The 18,129-nt window shown below is 56.2% G+C and overlaps 2 protein-coding genes across 2 annotated transcripts in view; one reads left to right on the forward strand and one right to left on the reverse strand.

The window, feature by feature from the left end:
* The window catches only part of SS18L1 (SS18L1 subunit of BAF chromatin remodeling complex), a 29,850-nt gene extending 19,727 nt beyond the window's left edge, over positions 1-10,123 (reverse strand). The window contains exon 1 of the mRNA XM_027086819.1: positions 9,868-10,123. Within this exon, the coding sequence (XP_026942620.1) occupies positions 9,868-9,936 (69 nt within the window). The 5' untranslated portion in view covers positions 9,937-10,123. The remainder of the gene's footprint in view (positions 1-9,867) is intronic.
* A 183-nt stretch (positions 10,124-10,306) lies between these two features.
* PSMA7 (proteasome 20S subunit alpha 7) lies at positions 10,307-16,117 on the forward strand. Its single transcript, XM_027086829.1, has 7 exons — positions 10,307-10,531; positions 12,552-12,678; positions 13,336-13,460; positions 14,119-14,241; positions 14,717-14,836; positions 15,485-15,547; positions 15,889-16,117. Exons 1-7 carry the CDS (start codon positions 10,436-10,438, stop codon positions 15,979-15,981), a joined length of 747 nt encoding a protein of 248 aa, XP_026942630.1. The 5' UTR covers positions 10,307-10,435; the 3' UTR covers positions 15,982-16,117.
* Positions 16,118-18,129: the final 2,012 nt, after the last annotated feature.

Genomic DNA, 18,129 nt, shown 5'->3' on the forward strand with positions numbered 1-18,129 from the left:
GGAGACTCTATAGAAGCGACGACAGGATCAAAAGCAGGAACCCCTGAGTGACGACCAAATCCTCGAGGGACTTCCAGAGGAGGGATGACAGGAGCCTAAGGGAGACACTGAGGAGGGATAACAGGACCTGAGAGAGACTTCATGAGGGGAGATACCCTGATCCTGAGGGAGACTTTCGAAGGAGTGATGAGCTGATCCTGACAGAGACTCCTGAGGAGGGATGGTGCAAATCTGAGGGGACTTTCTGAGGAGGGGTGAACCGATCTCGAAGGAGACTTCTGCAGGGGGTGACCTGACCCTGAGGGAGACTTTCTGGGGGAAAATGACCTGATTCTGAGGAGACTTCCTGAGGAAGAATGACCTGATCCTGAGGGAGACTTCCTGAGGAAGAATGACCCGACCCTGAGGGAGACTTTCTGAGGAAGAATGACCCGACCCTGAGGGAGACTTTCTGGGGGGAAATGACCTGATTCTGAGGGAGACTTCCTGAGGAAGAATGACCTGATCCTGAGGGAGACTTTCTGAGGAAGAATGACCTGATCCTGAGGGAGACTTTCTGAGGAAGAATGACCCGATCCTGAGGGAGACTTCCTGAAGATGGATGGCCCAGATCAGTCAGAGGCTTCCTAAGGAGGGACAACCCTATCCTTGGAAAGACTTTCTGAAAGGGATTACCCAATCCCCAGGGAGACTTCCTGAAGAGAATGACCTGACACTGAGGAAGACTTTCAGAAAAGTCCTGACCCGATCCTGTGGGGGAGATTCTGAGGAGTGATGACCTGATCCTGAGAGGCAGTTTCTGAGGAGGGATGACCCCATCCTGAGAGAGATTTCCTGAGGAAGGATTAGCCAATTCTGACGGGGACTTTCTGAAAAGAATAACCTGACTAAAGGTGTCTTTCAGAGGAGAAAGACTGACAGACTACCTGAGCTGAGGAGGCTTCCATGGCTGGAAGAAAGTCTGGGATAAACTAGTGAGAAGTGATTAAAAATAAAGTGAGGGGTCTTCCCTGGTGGCGCAGTGGTTAAGAATCCGCCTGCCAGTGCAGGGGACACGGGTTTGATCCCTGGTCCAGGAAGATCCCACATGCCGCGGAGCAACTAAGCCCGTGTGTCACAACTACTGAGCCTGCGCTCTAGAGCCCGCAAGCCACAACTACTGAGCCCGCGTGCCACAACTACTGAAGCCCGCGCACCTAAAGACCCTGCTCCGCAACAAGAGAAGCCACTGCAATGAGAAGCCTGTGCACCACAACGAAGAGTAGCCCCCGCTCGGTGCAACTAGAGAAAGCCCGTGCGCAGCAATGAAGAAACAAAGCAGCCGAAGATAAATAAATAAAAATAAATACATTTATTTTAAAAAAAAAAGTGAGATTGCCAACTGCAGGGAAAAGAAAAGACTGGGCAGGAAAAATGATCACGTGATCCTGCATGGAACAACAGTTTCATCATCACAGCCAGAGGTGAATCTAATCCCAACCACCAGGAAGCCATACTGGGGCAACGGGAGCACAGGTGTGTGGTGGGGGAGGGGCATGCAAATGAGCCAAGTCCCCCTTTTCCATCATCATCATGTGAGGCCAACAAATGTTATGGACTGAGTATCTGCTGTCCCACCAAAACTCCTATGTTGAAGCCCTAATTCCCAATGTGATGGCACCCGGACGTGGGGCCTTTGGGAGGTAATTAGGTTTAGATGAGGTCATGGGGGTAGAGCCCCCATCAGGAGATCACTGCCTTTGTGAGAAGGAGACAACACCAGAGCATCCTCTGTCTGCTGTGTGAAGACAGGGAGAAGATGACGGTCTGCAAGCCAGGGAGCAGGTCCTCACTGGGAATCAACTCTGCCACCACCTTGGTCTCGGACTTGCTGTGACTACTGAATGTCCATGGTATTCTGTTATCATAGCCTGAGTGCGTTAAGTCAACAGACAATGCTTAAAGCTAAAAGCATTCCAGAAGTAGCCACTTAGTTTAGCAATGATGAGAGCCAGAGGGTGCTGCTGGGAGGTGGGAAGCAGCACAGGGGTGGAAGAATGACCCCTGATTTTTAATACAAGCTCCACAGCACTATTTGATTCTTTATGTGCAGGCAGGGTTTTGCTGAGTAATCTAATCTAACCTAGAAACAAGAAATAGGTGACGGGAGGGAAACCCTGGCTCTCTCCAGATTGGAGATTAGAATATAGATCTTATTTCTTACATGCCTTTGTGTTCACTGAAATTTCTAAGAGAGGCATTTGTTACTGTTATCATTTAAAAGGTGATTTTATTTTTATTATTTTTTTAAAGTTTCTTTTTTTGATCTTTAAAATTTTTTAATTTTTTTCCTTTTTTCTATTTCTTTAATATTGGAGTTTAGCTGATTTACAACATTGTGTAAGAGGTGATTCTCAAGCGTCTGGGATTGCCGGGGCTGGGTGGGTCCAGGGGCTTACCTACTCTTCTCTCTCCCTGGTGTGTGTCTAAAAATGTGTACCGTAGTACACAGCTGAAAAATAAAGTCACTACTTAACTGACGGGAAGATTAGCGATCTGCTTCTTCATGTACTTATTGCTGCGTCTCCTGAGCTTCCTCACACGTGATTCTGTGTATTCCTGCACAGAAGGCACATCCCTCACTCTCTGCCCTCTTGGGAAGCCTGATTTTCTATAGATTCAGGGGTGACGGGGCAGGTGATGTCGCAGAGAAAGGCTCTGAAGCCTGAGGGCTGAAACCCAAGTGCCAGGCGTGGCCCAGGGCCTCCGGAGGCGAGGATGCTGGGGGCAGGGAGTAGAGACGGTGGCCACATCATCTGGAGGAGCTGGAGCTCAGCATCGAGGGCCACAGCCGCCGAGTGGTGGTGAGATCCCCGTCTCTGAAGGCCTGTCCTAGGCCCAGGCGAGCGTGATGGAGAGGCGGCCAGACCCCACTCATGCTCACGGCGGAGCAGGCAGCAGGCGGCCGGAGCTGGGGAGAGATGGCCGTGGGCACACGTCTGCTTGGTGCGTGTCGATCATGATTTTAGCAGCGGACACCCCGGTGGGCACCCAGGGATGGCATCTGGGCCGTGGCTGGAAAGCTGACCGGGAACGTGCCGGTGGAGGTGAGAGGAAGGGCAGCTCAGGTGGAGGGGACAGCACAGGTAAAAGGCCTGGTGGAGCAGGGCACGTCCAAAAACGGAGACAAAGTTCCAGGAACCTGGAGAAGAGGGTGTGGCACGTCGGAGACGGGGAACGGTGGGGCAGCTGGGGGACAGGGAGTCCTGTGCCCAGCAAAGAGGGTGACATCCCTGAGCCTGGGATGACTGCAGAGGCTGATGGGACCAAGGTCACAACACACACGGGCGCCTCCGTTACCCGCTGCTGCATCACAAACATCCCCACGTGCCATGGTGAAAGCGACAGTTCCTTAGTTCTCGTGATTCTCGGCTGTCAGGGTGGGTCTGCTGCGGGTCTCACGTGGGCTCAGCACTGGGGTCAGGTCGGGGCCTTCTGCATGTGGTCACCCTGGTGGTCTCAGGGCTCCGAGAGGGCACCTGAAGGCACAGGCCTCACACCAAGCCTCCCCGTGGGGGCGGGAACACAGTGCAGACCCGGGGGGGTGTCCCTCCTTGGCTGCTGTTTCTGTGACGATCGACCACAGGCTTTACAAGGGGCTGGACTCGGCTGTGAAGGAACCGATGACTGACGTGGGAGCTCCGCTGCCCGTGGGCCTGCCTGGCCGTGAGGACACGCAGGTGAGGACGCAGGGCCCGGCTCAGGGGACATGTCTGGGGCTGTGGGCGCCACACGTGGGGTCCAGACTGGGTGGGTGAGGGAGCGAGGATGACAGGGAACTGGGAGGGCGAGGGACTGGGGGTCCTAGAGACCACAAAGAGCTGGGCTGGGGCCACCGGGGGAACCTGGGTGAGGATCTCTGAAGGGGGAGTGGTCCCTCACGACGACCCTGGAATAGGGGCCACAGAGGGGCCTGGAAGCCCTGAGGCTTGCCGCTGAGGGGGGCTCAGGTCACCCCACAATGGGCAGAAAGACCCTTCACAACCTCCCTGTGGCTGTTTTTGTAATTAACAAAGTTGCTGCCCTTTAAGTGGGAAGAGGTTCATGGATGGGCTGAAGTCCAGGCAGCCCCAAGGGAAGGGTGGGCCTTGCACCTCCCACCCTCGCCTGCCATTCCAGCCGACCTCGGATAGCTCTGGAAGCATCCCCTGCCCCCCGCCCCCGCTGCGTGCACACAGGGAACATTCCCGTCCCGCTGGTCTCCCAGTCTCCCTGATATCTTGGAGACTGTCCCGTTTCAGCCACAAAGATGCCCCCCTCATTGTTTCCTAGGCTCCAGAGAATTCCACGGAACAAACAAACACGTGGTACTCAGTCAGTCTCTGGCTTCTGTAGCTACAAACAAGGCCACAGTGCATGCCCCCCACACATGGGGTGGACTCCACGTGAGATCAGTCTTGGGAACCACCCGAGGCATGAGCGGGACAAGCCCGGGGCCAGCTGGAGAGCTGGGCGAGCATCACCAGGTGGCTGAACCCTTCTTCCCACCGCAGCTCTCAGGACCGACGCTGCTAATTGATCAGGGCTTCTTCTCCCCAGCACACGGGCAGCCACCACTGCAGGGGACGCATGAGCTGCACCGCAGACTCTGCTGATGGACGCTGACAGGACCCCTTCGAACATATTTACCTGATTGGAGAATCCGTGAATCAGGTGTGTGGGTTTCAAAAAACCCCAAACGTTACCCCCATGGTGTCCCTGGGAAGGGCTGGCCCCCGCCTCGTGGTCCTACCTGTGTCTGACACACGTGTTCAACTTCCAAAGACTCTAAGGACGCGATAAGACACGTTAACGTGGACACAACTGCAAACACATGTCCACCTTCCTCAAGCGACTTGGGGCCACCTCCTGTCTCAGTCACCACCACTCCGCCCCCGTGAGCGCAGCTCCCTCTGCCTCGACCCTGGACTCCAGGTGGCTTCCTGTGGTTTGGAATCTCCTCCCCTTCAGAATCCACTCATCACTTCCAGTCAAGGGTCCAATCAAAAGGCTGAGACCGTCACTTGCAAGGTCACGTGCCTTCCTGTGCCAGGTGATCACGTCTAACCACGACGTCATCCTCCTTAAAACAAGGAACCTGAGGCCCAGCAGGGGCTGTGCTGTGCACTGTTACAGCTGAATGAGAGTCTGAACCCAGGAAACCACACCCCCCCAGCTCCACGGGACTCCCCCCTCACCCCATCCCAGGGCCCACTGCCCATCCTGCACCCCTGCAACAAAGAGAACCCCGAGCAGCCCCGGTGCAATCGCCCATCTGCTCGGGCCCGGGACCACGTTTCAGGAGCCTTCGCGGCACAAACATCTAGCACCTTCTCCCTGGAGCCTTTTGACTCCCGTCACGTTCACGCGGCAGGGTGCACAGTCGTGGTGCCCGCCACAGAGCAGGAGGTCCAGGCTGGCCCGACTCTGCCCAGGTCCTGCGGCTTGGGCACGTCAGCACCTGGCCCCCCTCACTCCGGGGGTGGGGCTCCCGGGGATCGCAGGGGACTCCCAGCACAGAGGCCGGTGCCCAGGCCCTGACCACTGGCCCAGGGAACAGGCTAGGGGCAGAGGGCCGGGCAGTGGGGACACCTCGAGTGAGTGTCACAGGGCCCCTGACTGTGGCCCCTCCCTCCGCCTCCAGACTCTGGAAGACAGATACAGCCCTGGAAGAGGCAGGCGACTGCTTTAGGAAGGGATGGGTGGACTTTACCCAGGTGCTTCCATCATCCACCAGAGGGCACCCAGGGCAACACCTGCGTTGGAGCAGCGCCTGCAGGAGGGCTCTGTGCCCAGTTTCACTGGGCAGAGGGGACAGAGGCCTGGCGGTGGCTGTTCCCTCCCGGAGAATACACTTCCCCACCCACAGGGACTGCACTCAGAGCCTCCATGGGGCAGGTTCAAGTGTGCTCAGGGGCAGCACCCTGGCCCGGGTCCCATCCCCGCCCCTCCCCAGGGCTGGCCCCAAGGACCAGAGTGAAGGGACCCGATCACTGCCATTCCCGGAGACCCTTCCCAGGTTCTGCTCACTGGGGAGAAAGCGCTTTCAGAAATGATTAATTAGCCAAGTTCGTGGGAGTCTCAGAGTCCCCAGGCCATCCTCAACTGTGAAGGCAGCTCTAATATTTTAAACGGCCAATTTACCTCCCTTACAAATTAGCCTACACATTCTTTTTTTTTTTTTTAATATTTATTTGGTCGCTCCGGGTCTTAGTTGCGGCAGGCAGGCTCCTTAGTCTCAGCACGTGGGCTCCTTAGTTGCAGCATGCATGCGGGGTCTAGTTCCCGGACCAGGGCTCGAAGCCGGGCCCCCTGCACTGGGAGCGAGGAGTCTTAACCACTGCGCCACCAGGCAAGCCCCTGTCCCACATTCTATAAGAGAAGTTTCAGGTCTGAGAGAGCACAGGGCATCCCCCTGCAACCCAGATGGCCATCCCTTACCCCTGTGCGCCCGCCCCTGCCCCTGGGCACAGAGGACACGGGGACCAGGCCGCCGCCCTGTTGGTCTCACTCTCCCGTGCCAGGCCCATACCAGCTGCCCACCTGTCCCACAGCTCCTGTGGAGCCTGTCTCCCCCTGCACGAGGTGCTGGGGGTACAGAGGGACAAGCCACCATTCCCGCTCTCCGGCCAAGGAAACAAATTAAGGAAACCAATACAAACAGCAATGATAAAACTTACATTTATTAAGCAACTACTATGTGCTACGCGGCAACGAGGCCCCACACGGCAGCCGAGGCCCGCTCCCGGGGGCCCCTCCAACGTGCCCCAGCCCAGCTGTGCGGCCCACGGAGACGGTGGCAGCCCCACCCCCACCGGTGGCGTCTGGAGCACGGCCTCTGGTCCCAAACCAGGGAGAGCAGCGCAGGGCAGGTTCTGGCCTGCAGGCCAGCTGGCCAGCTACAGGGCCACTGGAGTTTGCTGAGACACGGCTCACCTCCACCTCAGGACCTCTGGCAAAGTCACGTCCCCTGTGGTTCTCACCTGCGTCGCACCTGCACTAATGCTATGCTTGGTCACCACAAGCAAAACCACCTGAGCACGCAGCCCAGGTGCCCCAGATCAGGCTGGCTCTCCCAGCCCCCCCGCTTTTGGCGCCTGTACCTGCTCCCTGCAGACCAAAGGCAGGACCACCCAAGACTTCCTCAGTCTTTGAGACCCTTCCTACCCCTGCTCCTTGGTTCTCCTTGTCTGGTACACCCCTCCCCCACGCATCCTCTTTTATGAGTTGAACTGTGTCACTCAAAATGATACGTTCAAGTCCTAACTCCCAGTGTCTGTGATCAGGGCCTTATTTGGAAATAGGGTCTTTGCAAATGTAATCAACTTACATTTGAGGTCACACGGATTCGGGTGGGCCCTAAATCTTGTGACTGGTGTCCTTATGAGAAAAGGGAAATTGGACACAGAGACACACACAGGAAGAGGGGCCACACGAAGATGGAGGCAGAGGTAGGGGGGACGCGTCTGCGAGACGAGGAGCTCCAAGGGCTGCCAGCAAACCCCAGAAGCTCAGAGGAAAGCCTGGAACAGATCCTCCCTCGGAACCCCAGGAAGGAACCAACCCTGCCAACACTGTGATTTCGGACTTCTGCCCACTGGAACTGTAAGAAAATTAATTTCTGCTGTTTTAAACTACCCCGTTTGTGGTAATCTGTTATGGCAGCCACAGGAAGCGAATACAACTGCCTATCCCAAACACTTGCACTAATGGAACCAGTGTCACAGATGCTCCAGCGTGTACCAGACACTGACTATGCCGGACACTGTGCCAACCTGGGAAGACAACAAGAACAGGTCAGCGACACGAAAACCTGGGAGCCCAAGTGATGTGTCAAAGTGCTATACTCACCACATGACTCTCAAGGGGGCATGACGAGGGGACATTTCAGTGGGGCCTTGAAGGCAGAGTAGGAGTTTGCCGGGCAGGCTCCTATCCAAACATACTCTAAGGACAAGACTATACTTCTTGCTCTCTGACTACCTTGCACGCTTCCAAGGAACCCCTGGCTTTTCTCCATGCTCTGAGCATGAGCACGTGCTGTAGACACAGAGTGCAGAACACGGACCTCTCATGCCCTCTCAGGACACCAGTAAAAGAGCCCCGGGTATGTATATTTACGGACAAAACAGCAAGGTGAGTACACGGACTGCGAGCCCTACCAGGTCAAATCAGGTGACAGCCTAAGGTGAAGACCCATCTCCAAAGGTCAGCAGGCAGATTTTCTGCCCCGGGATGCAGTCTTTCTGGTCTGAGGTTTGGAAGCAGTGCTCCAACACACACTTTTGCCTGGAGACTTCGGGGAGCTTTAATAGGGGGTGGGTGCAAAGTGCAAATAACTGGATGAATGTTGACGCCAAGGCACCTTCAGGAACAGTGACTACACTCATCACACTTAAGCTCCATAAAGCCAGGGTCCGCAGAGGCCCTTGGGCTGCCAGCATGTGCATCTGAGCCACAACGCTTGACTCCGCCCAGCCCATTGTCCCACCCAGAAGTCACTGTCGGGGCAGAGCCGCTGTCTGGGCTCTACCTTAGCAGTGGGCACTCAGCCTCCCTATACCTGTGCCCTGATTGATAAAATGTGGATGACAATAACCACCACGAGAAAGTAAATGAACTAAGACCTGCAAAGCCCTCAGAATAAGGCCTGGTATACAGTAAGCACCCCATAAGTGTTGACTAAACAAATAAAAACACCCCACTTTTAAACCTGTATTTCTCCTGCTCCTCAAGTCATCTCTTTCCTATTTAGCGTTTACTGAGGCTTCTAATTTGTCAAAACCAGTCACAGCAAAAGTAGTCTCAAAATAGCCAAGAGGCTGAGGACAAGTCCCCCAGGTCCTGTCACGTCATCAAGGAAGAAGGGCTATGACCATCAAGGTGAGTCCCTTGGGGAAAAAGGAGGCTCATGGAAACCAAGGGATACTGCCAAGGACCCCAGATTAGAAAAGAAAACAACGTAGCTACCAAAGACACTGAGAAAATTCAAATGGGAACGACTAACACTCCCTTTCTTCTGAGCTTATCTTCTAAACACAAACAGCAGGAAAATTTAAATCTCAATTTCAAAACTTAAGGCTTTGTTAAAGGTGCCCCCAAGCCCAGAAGGTTATCTCTAGAAAACCACGAGGCCAAACTTACAGAACGCGGGCAAGGCTGTAAAGCGAATCTGTAAAGTTTCTGTTAGGTGAGAAGGTTGGCCAGGTGTCACGCTGAAAAACAATTTGACACTCGAATAAGGGCGGCGAAGCTTGGCCAGCAGGTCAGCCCCGAGGTGTCGCGCGCTCCTTAAAGGGTTGCGGGGCTGCTGGAACGTCGTCCCACACTCTGGATGCGCCCCTTTGTGCCTCGGACTGCCAACACCTAAGGCGGCGGGCGTGGCCGGGTCCCCGTCGCCCCATGCGCCCCGTGGCGCCTCCACCAGTCAAGCTGCGCGCAGGGACCGGGGACGCCCACCTCGCAGAGTCACGGCTTTCACCAGCCAGGTGGGTCCCCTTAGCGCGCCGAGCGGCCAGCGGACACCACCCCGCGGGCACCCGGTCCCGCCGCCTTGCGCCCCTGCCCGCAGACCCTGGTCCCGAAAGCGGCGGGTCCCCACTGTGCCTGGCGCGGCCCGGGGTCGTTCACGGCTTGGCTCCGCCGACACCACCCCGTGGGCCGCCCCGCGCCCCCGCCCAGGCTGGCGCACGCCGGCCGCGAAGCGCGCGCCGGGCCACGGCGGGGTCGCGGCGGTCGACTGCGCCCCGGCTTTGTTCGAGCCCCGCGCCCGCCGGCTGCCCTCGACCCGGCCCGGCACCCGCCCGCACCCCGCGGCCCCGCAGCCCCGGCCCGCGGCCCCCAGCCCACCTTCTGGATGGTTTGCTGCGTGACCTCCCCTTTGCCTCTCGGCCGGGCGGACGCGAAGGCCACCGACATGGTCGTGGGTGCGGGATCAGCCCGAGATCATCGGGGTTTATTCTCCGGCTGCTCTCGGCGGCCAGAGGCGCTCATTCTCCGCAGTCGCTGGGGGCGGGGGGCGTGGGGGGCGCCGCGCCGTGGGCTCGCCCGCCCCTGCGCCGCCGCGTTGCCCTCGGGCCCGCCGCGCCGCCGCCCCGCCCACCGCCTCAGCCTGAGGACGAGCCCCACACGGCGCCCCCGGGCGGCCGCTCTGCGCCCCGCTCCCGGCCCGCCGCCACCCCGCCGCCCCCCGCGCCCGGCCGCCAGTGGTTCCGCCCGGCCCCGCCCCGGCGCGCGCGCACGTCCGCCCGACGCCGCCCGACGCCGCCTGACGCCTCCGGACACCGCCTTACGCTGGCAGCGCAGTGCCCGGCGCTGGGGGCGGGCGCGCGGGGTGGGCGCAGCGGCGTCGTGAATCGCGGCCTGCGCGGCCGTGAGTGTGCGCTTTTCCCGGTCCTGATAGCGTCTCCCCGCCGGCATGAGCTACGACCGCGCCATCACCGTCTTCTCGCCCGACGGCCACCTCTTCCAAGTGGAGTACGCGCAGGAGGCCGTGAAGAAGGGCTCGACCGCGGTGAGCGGGGAGGCCGGGCGCCGGGGCAGGCGGAGGCCCGGGCGGCTGGGTGGGGCCCGGGCGCGTCTTGCCGACCAGCTTCCCTGGCGTCCGCGCTGACGGGCGCGCGGTGGTGCGGGGTTTGGGGCGGCACGATGGTGTGGGGCGCACTCGGAAGCCGCGACGTGGGCGTCGCTGCGGGAAAGGGGCGCTGCGAGCCGCGGGCAGGAGACGTGAGGACAGGCGGGGCGGCTCTCTGGGCGCCGGCTTCCGCGTCCGGGCGAGCGGGGCGGCTAGTGGCTCGGCAGGCGCTCTGCAGGCCGCTGGCTTCGGTGCCCCGCGTCCGTGTTCGGAGTCGTGCGCGCGCCTGGCGCCGACGCCATCTTGGCGGGGGCCCTCGCGTGGACCTGGGGGGCTGGGGGCCGGGCGGGGCCGGGGCGCGGGACTCCGAGAGGCAGGGCCCGCCCGTTGCCCGCTCAGGAACGCTCCTTAAGGGAGTAAGTGACTCCGCGAACTGTGTCTGGACAGCTCCCAGGTAGCCAACTACCCCCCAACCCCCGCGGAAAGCAGTTGCCCTCAAAGTCCGGGTCGGCCTCGAGAACAAAGAGCGGCCGGTGTCGGCATCAACCCTGCAGTTCCCGGGCCGCCGGCGCGGCGGGCAGGCTCCGTCTTGGGTCCAACTGCTGAGTCCTCCGTCCCTTTGGTCACTGCGCCAGACCCCTGTCCCGTCGCACCCGAGCGCGCCTCTCATTTAGACCAATGCTTCAGATATAATAAATACACTGCTGTCCTCAAGACACATGTCAGTTTGCTGATCGGTCAGAATGGATGATGGTTTATCTTTTATCTGGTGTTTCAGAGGTTTGAGTGGGCAGAGAGAGAACACACACGATTCTGTAAATTTGGAAGTGTTTTTCGTTTCTTGAGTCGCTTTTGAAATTAAGGCCCCAAATCCATCTTGTGACCTGCCTCAGCTTAAAGACTGTTGGGGTCAGCTGACACCCCCATCCCCATACTATTGTGGGTCAGCCAGGGTGGCTACCTTTTCTTAACCTGTCTCTGGGCCTGGTCTTCTTTCCCTTGGGAACTTTGAAGACCATGGAAGACAATTCACGAGAAAGCTCCTTGAGATCTGAAGCACTGCCCATCAGTGCTTCTCCGCACCCCACGTGGAGACTTACAGAGGTGGAGGCTGGGATGATGCTGAACATTGCACAGTGCGCAGGGACAGCCCCTCACATGGACGAATTAGCTCGTCCAGGTGCCTGTAGGGCAGAGGCTGAGAGACCCCGCTCTAAACTAAGAGAAGAGGTTGCTTTTCCAAGTGATTGTCTCATTTGGGTCTGCTGCTGCTTCGAGTGAGGGGTTTAACTGACAGTAACTTTTTTCCCCCCATGTTTTTAATACATTTTTCTCCGCGCTACAGTGTCAGCCGTAAACAGAGAGCCATGGGCCTCCCTGTAATACTTGATACGTTGTCCGCCTGACGCCGTATCAGGCACTTCCCCGCCGCTGTGCACATTGTTTTCAGAAGTGCAGGAGGGGGGAGTTCCCTGGCGGTCCAGTGGCCTGGATTCAGTCCCTCATTGGGCAACTAGGATCCCATGAGCCTCGTGGCCAAAACAAAAAAGTGCACGAGAGAGAGGAGAATGTTTTGGTATAGTTTTACAACCACATCAACACTGCTTTCAGGACACCTGACTTCATTGTTAGGGACTCACACTCAAGCCTTCCAGAGACTCTTTGATTCACTGGGTTGAAATGACACGTGTACACATACACACTGATAATACAGTAGTTATTCCTTAGTTGTGCTGTAACTGAAACTACGTATTAGTATTTTAAGGCACGAGACTAGGCACCTAGATTGTGATACCTGGACTAGCTCTGCCAAAAGTGGATCGAGACCCACGGTTTGCAGGGTGTGCGTGCCACCCCCAGGGTATTCACAGGACCACGTTGGCATGCGCTGTTAGTGCTCTGTGCCTGCTGGCAGAACCTCGTGTCAGCTCCTTAAGTGCAGCGTTGCCATTTCTTGAAGGTTGGTGTCCGAGGAAAAGACATTGTTGTTCTTGGTGTGGAGAAGAAGTCAGTGGCCAAACTGCAGGATGAAAGAACAGTGCGGAAGATCTGTGCTCTGGACGACAATGTCTGCATGGCATTCGCGGGTAAGTCTGGGGCCCGTGCTGTATTTCTCAGTCTCCTTGAACAGCGCTCTGGAGGTTAACCTGGTGGAAGGGCTGTTGAGGAATGTGAAAATTGGGTAACCTGAAATCATTCAAAAGAAAGGGCTGGCCTTCAAGAAGAGGGCTGGCCACAGTTGCAGGGGGAGGTCCTCCCCAGGAGGCTGAAGTATAGGGGCCAAATGATTAAACACCCCGGGATGAGGCGCTGTGCTGTCGCCTCCATTGCTGCTGGCAGGAGAAAGGTCAGCTGTCACAGCTAACTGTGTGCCCGTGAAGTGGGGAGAGCTGGACAGCACCCGGCTCTCGGGATGTGCCGTATGTTCTTGCACTTCTGGGTTTTCATTCGTTTCCTTCCTCAGCGGGGAGGTCGGTTTACCTAAACTAGAGATTGACTTGCTTTGTCAAAAAATTACCGTGTTTACAGCCTATGTAAATACACACAGCTCCTCGTACACGCAGCTTTCTCAGAGAAGCTCACAGAGGCTGCTGGTCCCGCTGTTGGTCACTCAGAATGATCTCGGTGCTGGCTACCAGAGGACCGGCCAAGGGTAACTGCGTCCACTCACGTGATCTGCGCTGGCCTCGACGACAGGCCGGACGAGCGGGGGCTCAGGGGAGCTCTCTTTGTGTTCGTTGCAGGCCTCACTGCTGACGCAAGGATAGTCATCAACAGGGCGCGGGTGGAATGCCAGAGCCACCGGCTGACCGTGGAGGACCCGGTCACCGTGGAGTACATCACACGGTACATCGCCAGTCTGAAGCAGGTGGGTGTGTCTGCCTGCCGTGGCTCGGCTAGTTACGAGCAGTCACTGCTTTGTCGTGGAGCATCCTGCCGCATTACCTCACGTGGCCGCACGCGTCACTTGTGGGGATATTAGACCATACTTGTTCCACGCAAGGGTCCTAGCCTTGATTTCTCTATGTCTGTAATTTTACCATCATTTATCCTTCTAAGTGGCATTTGTTGTGTTCTTACTTAGTAGCATGGGGCAGTCCAGATTCATAGTTCCAGAGGGAAATGATGTAGTTCTTGTCTTGTCATCTTGAATGACCAGTCACCAAGCAGTTGGGAGGGGGCTGAAAGCCACGCCCACTCGGGTGAAATCTTAGTCACCTGTGAACCAAAATGTGTAGGCAGATTGTGTCTGCTGTCAAAATAATTCCAAGCAGCCCCAGCTGTGCTTCATGATGCAGTTCTGGTCTTTCTGAGAATGAAAATGCAGCAACAGAAGGAGGAATGCTGAAAACCACAGGCTCCTTTCATTTCTCGCCTGAACTGCAAATAACCTGAACGTGGGCTTAATTTTTCTCATCCCTTCGTTAAAAGCTGTGTTTGGAACACCATGTGTATTTCACTTACGGCAGGTTCTGGGGGGCCTTCATGCCAAGGCAGCAGTGTCACTGTGTCTCTTTTTCCACTAGCGCTACACACAGAGCAACGGGCGCAGGCCGTTTGGCATCTCTGCCCTTATTGTGGGTTTTGACTTTGATGGTACCCCCCGACTCTATCAGACTGATCCCTCGGGCACGTACCATGCCTGGAAGGTGAGTCCCTGACAAACAGAGGGGCTTTGTTTTGGGCCATCTTGCCAGTAGCAGCAGCTTTGGAGGCCGTTGGGGCCTTGAGCTGGCCTAATCGTATACATAGGTGTGTACGCATACACAAGTGCTCACGACACACTTGTGACATGGGAGCTGAGAAGTCGTTAAGCGTTGCTTTTTGGGAGGAAAGGACAGCGAGGTGTAAGGATACGTGGTGTAGTCAAGTTGCCCACGTGTCTTTCAGTAGAATCCCTTCCTTGGTAGGAATCAGCACCAACTCCAAATAGCCCTTTGCAAAAAGCAGCCATGGGGCAGGGCCTGGAGTACAGGCCCGCCTCCCACCAGGCTGCCCCTCACCGTAGCACATGGGAGCAGGGTGGCACTGGTGGGGCCACGGGGCTGGTGGGGGGGGGTCGTTTTCTTGGGCTGGCTCTGGATTGTCACACTCTGTGCTGTGTAACACCCATCCCTGTTTCAGGCCAACGCTATAGGCAGGGGTGCCAAGTCAGTGCGTGAATTTCTAGAGAAGAATTATACTGACGAAGCCATTGAAACAGACGACCTGACTATTAAGCTGGTTATCAAGGCCCTCCTGGAAGTAAGTCTGTGTTTGAAATCTGGGCAATATGTTGCAGATGTGCACGCCGTGGTGCTGGTACTTGGGCTGGGCGGAAGGGACGGCGCAGAATGGAGCAGCTGACGTGTGCGCAACAAGGAGGTGGTGAGGGCGCCAGCCGTAGCACCAGGCACTGCTCTGGGGCTGTATCAGCTCCTTACACGTCTGGGCAGTCCAGGCACCGAGAGGCTAGGTGGCTTGCCCAAGTGTCAGCCTTTCTGAGGCTCGAGCTACTGCTCTAGAGTCAGGGACTTAAGAAGCGCTGGGAATAATGGGTGGAAGCCGTCCTTAGAGGTGCTAGGGGGTGAAGCCAGAGGCAGAGGGGGTCCAGACGTCCAGGCTTAGTGGTGGGAAAGGCTGTGAACAGATGGGAGGGCTGTGAGCACACCTGCTGTGCAGGAGGAGGGACCAGCAACCCCGCCCAAATCCAGCTGCCTCAAGACAGGAGGGTATCGCGAAGGACTGGCCACATCAGTGTGCAGCTAGGACACACGCTTTGGGTATTGGGACCCCGGTGTCCCACCGTCGCCCCTTGTGTGGCAGTGCTAGGTTCAGGCTCACAGGGCACATACGGGCGCTGTTTGGTCTTGAGGTGGGTGAGGCATCTAACGCTCTTCTCTCCCCTCCGAGGTGGTTCAGTCAGGCGGCAAAAACATAGAACTTGCTGTCATGAGACGAGATCAACCGCTCAAGGTAATCACCAAGGTGGTTTGCTGTCCTTACCTACGGAGTGTTCCCAGTGGGCAGGGCAGGGGTGGTGCACATCAGGGCCATTCTGCTGTGGCTCCAGCCCCAAGAAAGCTTCTTTCCAAGGATCCCCACAAATGAGTCGAAAAGAGAGCATTCGCGGGGTGAAAACCTCCGCTGTGCGCGTTTGCTTCTGCTTTATAATTATCACCTACACATCAGTTCCAGCTTGTTCCCCGGGTCAGGCACATGTGGCCTTGCTTTCCTGTAGAAGCAGCTGGAAGGGGCATCTGGGGCCTATGTTCGGGGGTCCTTGTGTGGCTAACCATACACTGTTCCTTTGATAGATTTTAAATCCTGAAGAAATTGAGAAATATGTTGCTGAGATTGAAAAAGAAAAAGAAGAAAATGAAAAGAAGAAACAAAAGAAAGCATCATGATGAATGAAATTTTGCCTGTAGCGATTTTTAAATTCAAATCATGGCTGATTTTCCAAATGACATGTAGGCATTTCTGTCCCATTTATCCATACTGTCCAAGTGTCCTGCAATAAACGTCCCTGTTTTTTAACCTTTCTTTTAGGGGTTAATGTATCCTTTAGGTGTACTGATAGCTCTTTAGAAAGCTTGCTCGCCTTGGGTCTCTGGAGCAATTCCTCCCAGCTCCTCGCCAGGCTCTAAGACAAGGCAACGGCCGAGTGGGGCTCCTCCCTTGGGGTTTGTGGGAAGGCTTTACGGGGTCCACACTGCTGCAGACAGGTGCTGTGGTTGCAGAAACTCAGGGTTTCTCCCATTCAGGAGTTCTAAACAGAATGACTGTTTCTTTTTACACCTTTGTTCGAGTCCTTAATGAATGTATGACGTCAGGACACGAGGACACACAGTGCTCAGTTTACATCTTGAGCTCATTTTGCAGAGCAGTAGCTGTGGAACTTGTCTTAAATTTCTGGTTCTAGTAGATCAAGTCGACACTCCTCCTGTTTTCTACTGAAGACTCCAGTGCTGGCTGTTTCCTACCCTCCCTTGCTCTTTTAGCCAGAAAGATTACCCTTCTCTTAGCTTCCAGTCCACAGCAGGGTGAGTCATGGTCCTAAGCTCTGCGTTTACAGAAGAACCCTAACCACCCTTCTCCTGCACAACTCTGCTGCTTCTCCAGAGGCCCTGCCGCCAGCCCTGGTGATGGCGTTGCTTTTTGGCTTCCTTTGCCCCAGGAGAACTCACAAAAGGCTTCTTAGAAGAGTCCTTGGGCTGGTTGTTGCTTCTGACCACAGTGGTTGGTAGGACTCCAACACCAGGGCTCTGCTCTGTCTACAGCTTCTCTTGTACTGGGTTCTCCTTCAATGGCATATATACATCAAGCTTCTGAAGAGGACTAAAGCGTATCCCCGGCGGTCCAGTGGTTAGGACTCGGTGCTTTCACTGCTGAGGGCCCAGGTTCAATCGCTGGTAGGGAAGCTAAGATCCAATAAGCCACGCGGCGCGGCCAAAATAAATAGGGGTAAGGAGGCCCAGATATATTTTAAACTTAGCCTAAAGTGTCTAATCGTCACAATGACTGTCAGTTTAAGTTTTAACAGCAAGGTTAGTCATAGGTGGTAAACTGTGACTTAACTATATTTAGAATCTCTAGCAGAGAAATACCTGTTTAGCCTGAGTGCTGAGTCACCTGCCGATGCAGGGGACGCGGGTTCGTGCCCCGGTCCGGGAGGATCCCACATACCGCGGAGCGGCTGGGCCTGTGAGCCGTGGCCACTGAGCCTGCGCATCCGGAGCCTGTGCTCCGCGAGGGGAGAGGCCACAACAGAGAGAGGCCCGCGTACCGCAAAAAAAACTACCTAGTTTAGAATTAGTGCTAAGGCCAGTTGCGTGTAGCAGGTCAGCTGTGGAAGGTTTTTATTTTTAATTGGTATTTGCTAAGAGTTCGTTAAATTCTGAAACTACCAGCAGTGCTCAGGATCTGCTGGAGAGTGGTAGACAGCCCGGAAAAGGAAGCTGGCCAAACACAAGGCTGCATCCAGATGTCACAGGCCAGCTTGGCCTGCCATCTGGTCCTCCTCTTAGCCTGAATCACGCACAGATGGCCAGATGGGCCTTAGTCCTGAGAGTGCTTTTTAACAATCACCTGGAGGACTTCCCTGGTGGTGCAGTGGTTAAGAATCCGCCTGCCAATGCAGGGGACATGGGTTCGAGCCCTGGTCAGGGAGGATCCCACATGCCGCAGAGCAACTGGGCCCGTGTACCACAACTGCTGAGCCCACGTTGCCAAAACTACTGGAGCCCGTGCTCCACAGCAGGAGAGGCCACCGTGAGAGGCCCGCACACCACAACGAGGAGTGGCCCCCGCTCAGCACAACTAGAGAGAGCCCGCGCACAGCAACGAAGACCCAACGCAGCCAAAAATAAATAAATGAATGAATTTATATTTAAAAAAATCGCCTGGAAACCCACTGCAGTGAAATTACATGCTTTCAGTCTGAAACCAGCCAAGTCTTGGCTTTTCTCTGTAGTCCCAGGGTCCAGCCCTGTAACAGGTTCTAAGGTATCAACGACATGAAAGTTCTGGGGAGCTTGGAAGCTGTACTATGGCAG

Source organism: Aethalodelphis obliquidens, unplaced genomic scaffold (assembly GCF_003676395.1).
Source record: "Aethalodelphis obliquidens isolate GAN/ISIS:26980383/991018 unplaced genomic scaffold, ASM367639v1 scaffold57, whole genome shotgun sequence".
NCBI lineage: Eukaryota > Metazoa > Chordata > Mammalia > Artiodactyla > Delphinidae > Aethalodelphis > Aethalodelphis obliquidens.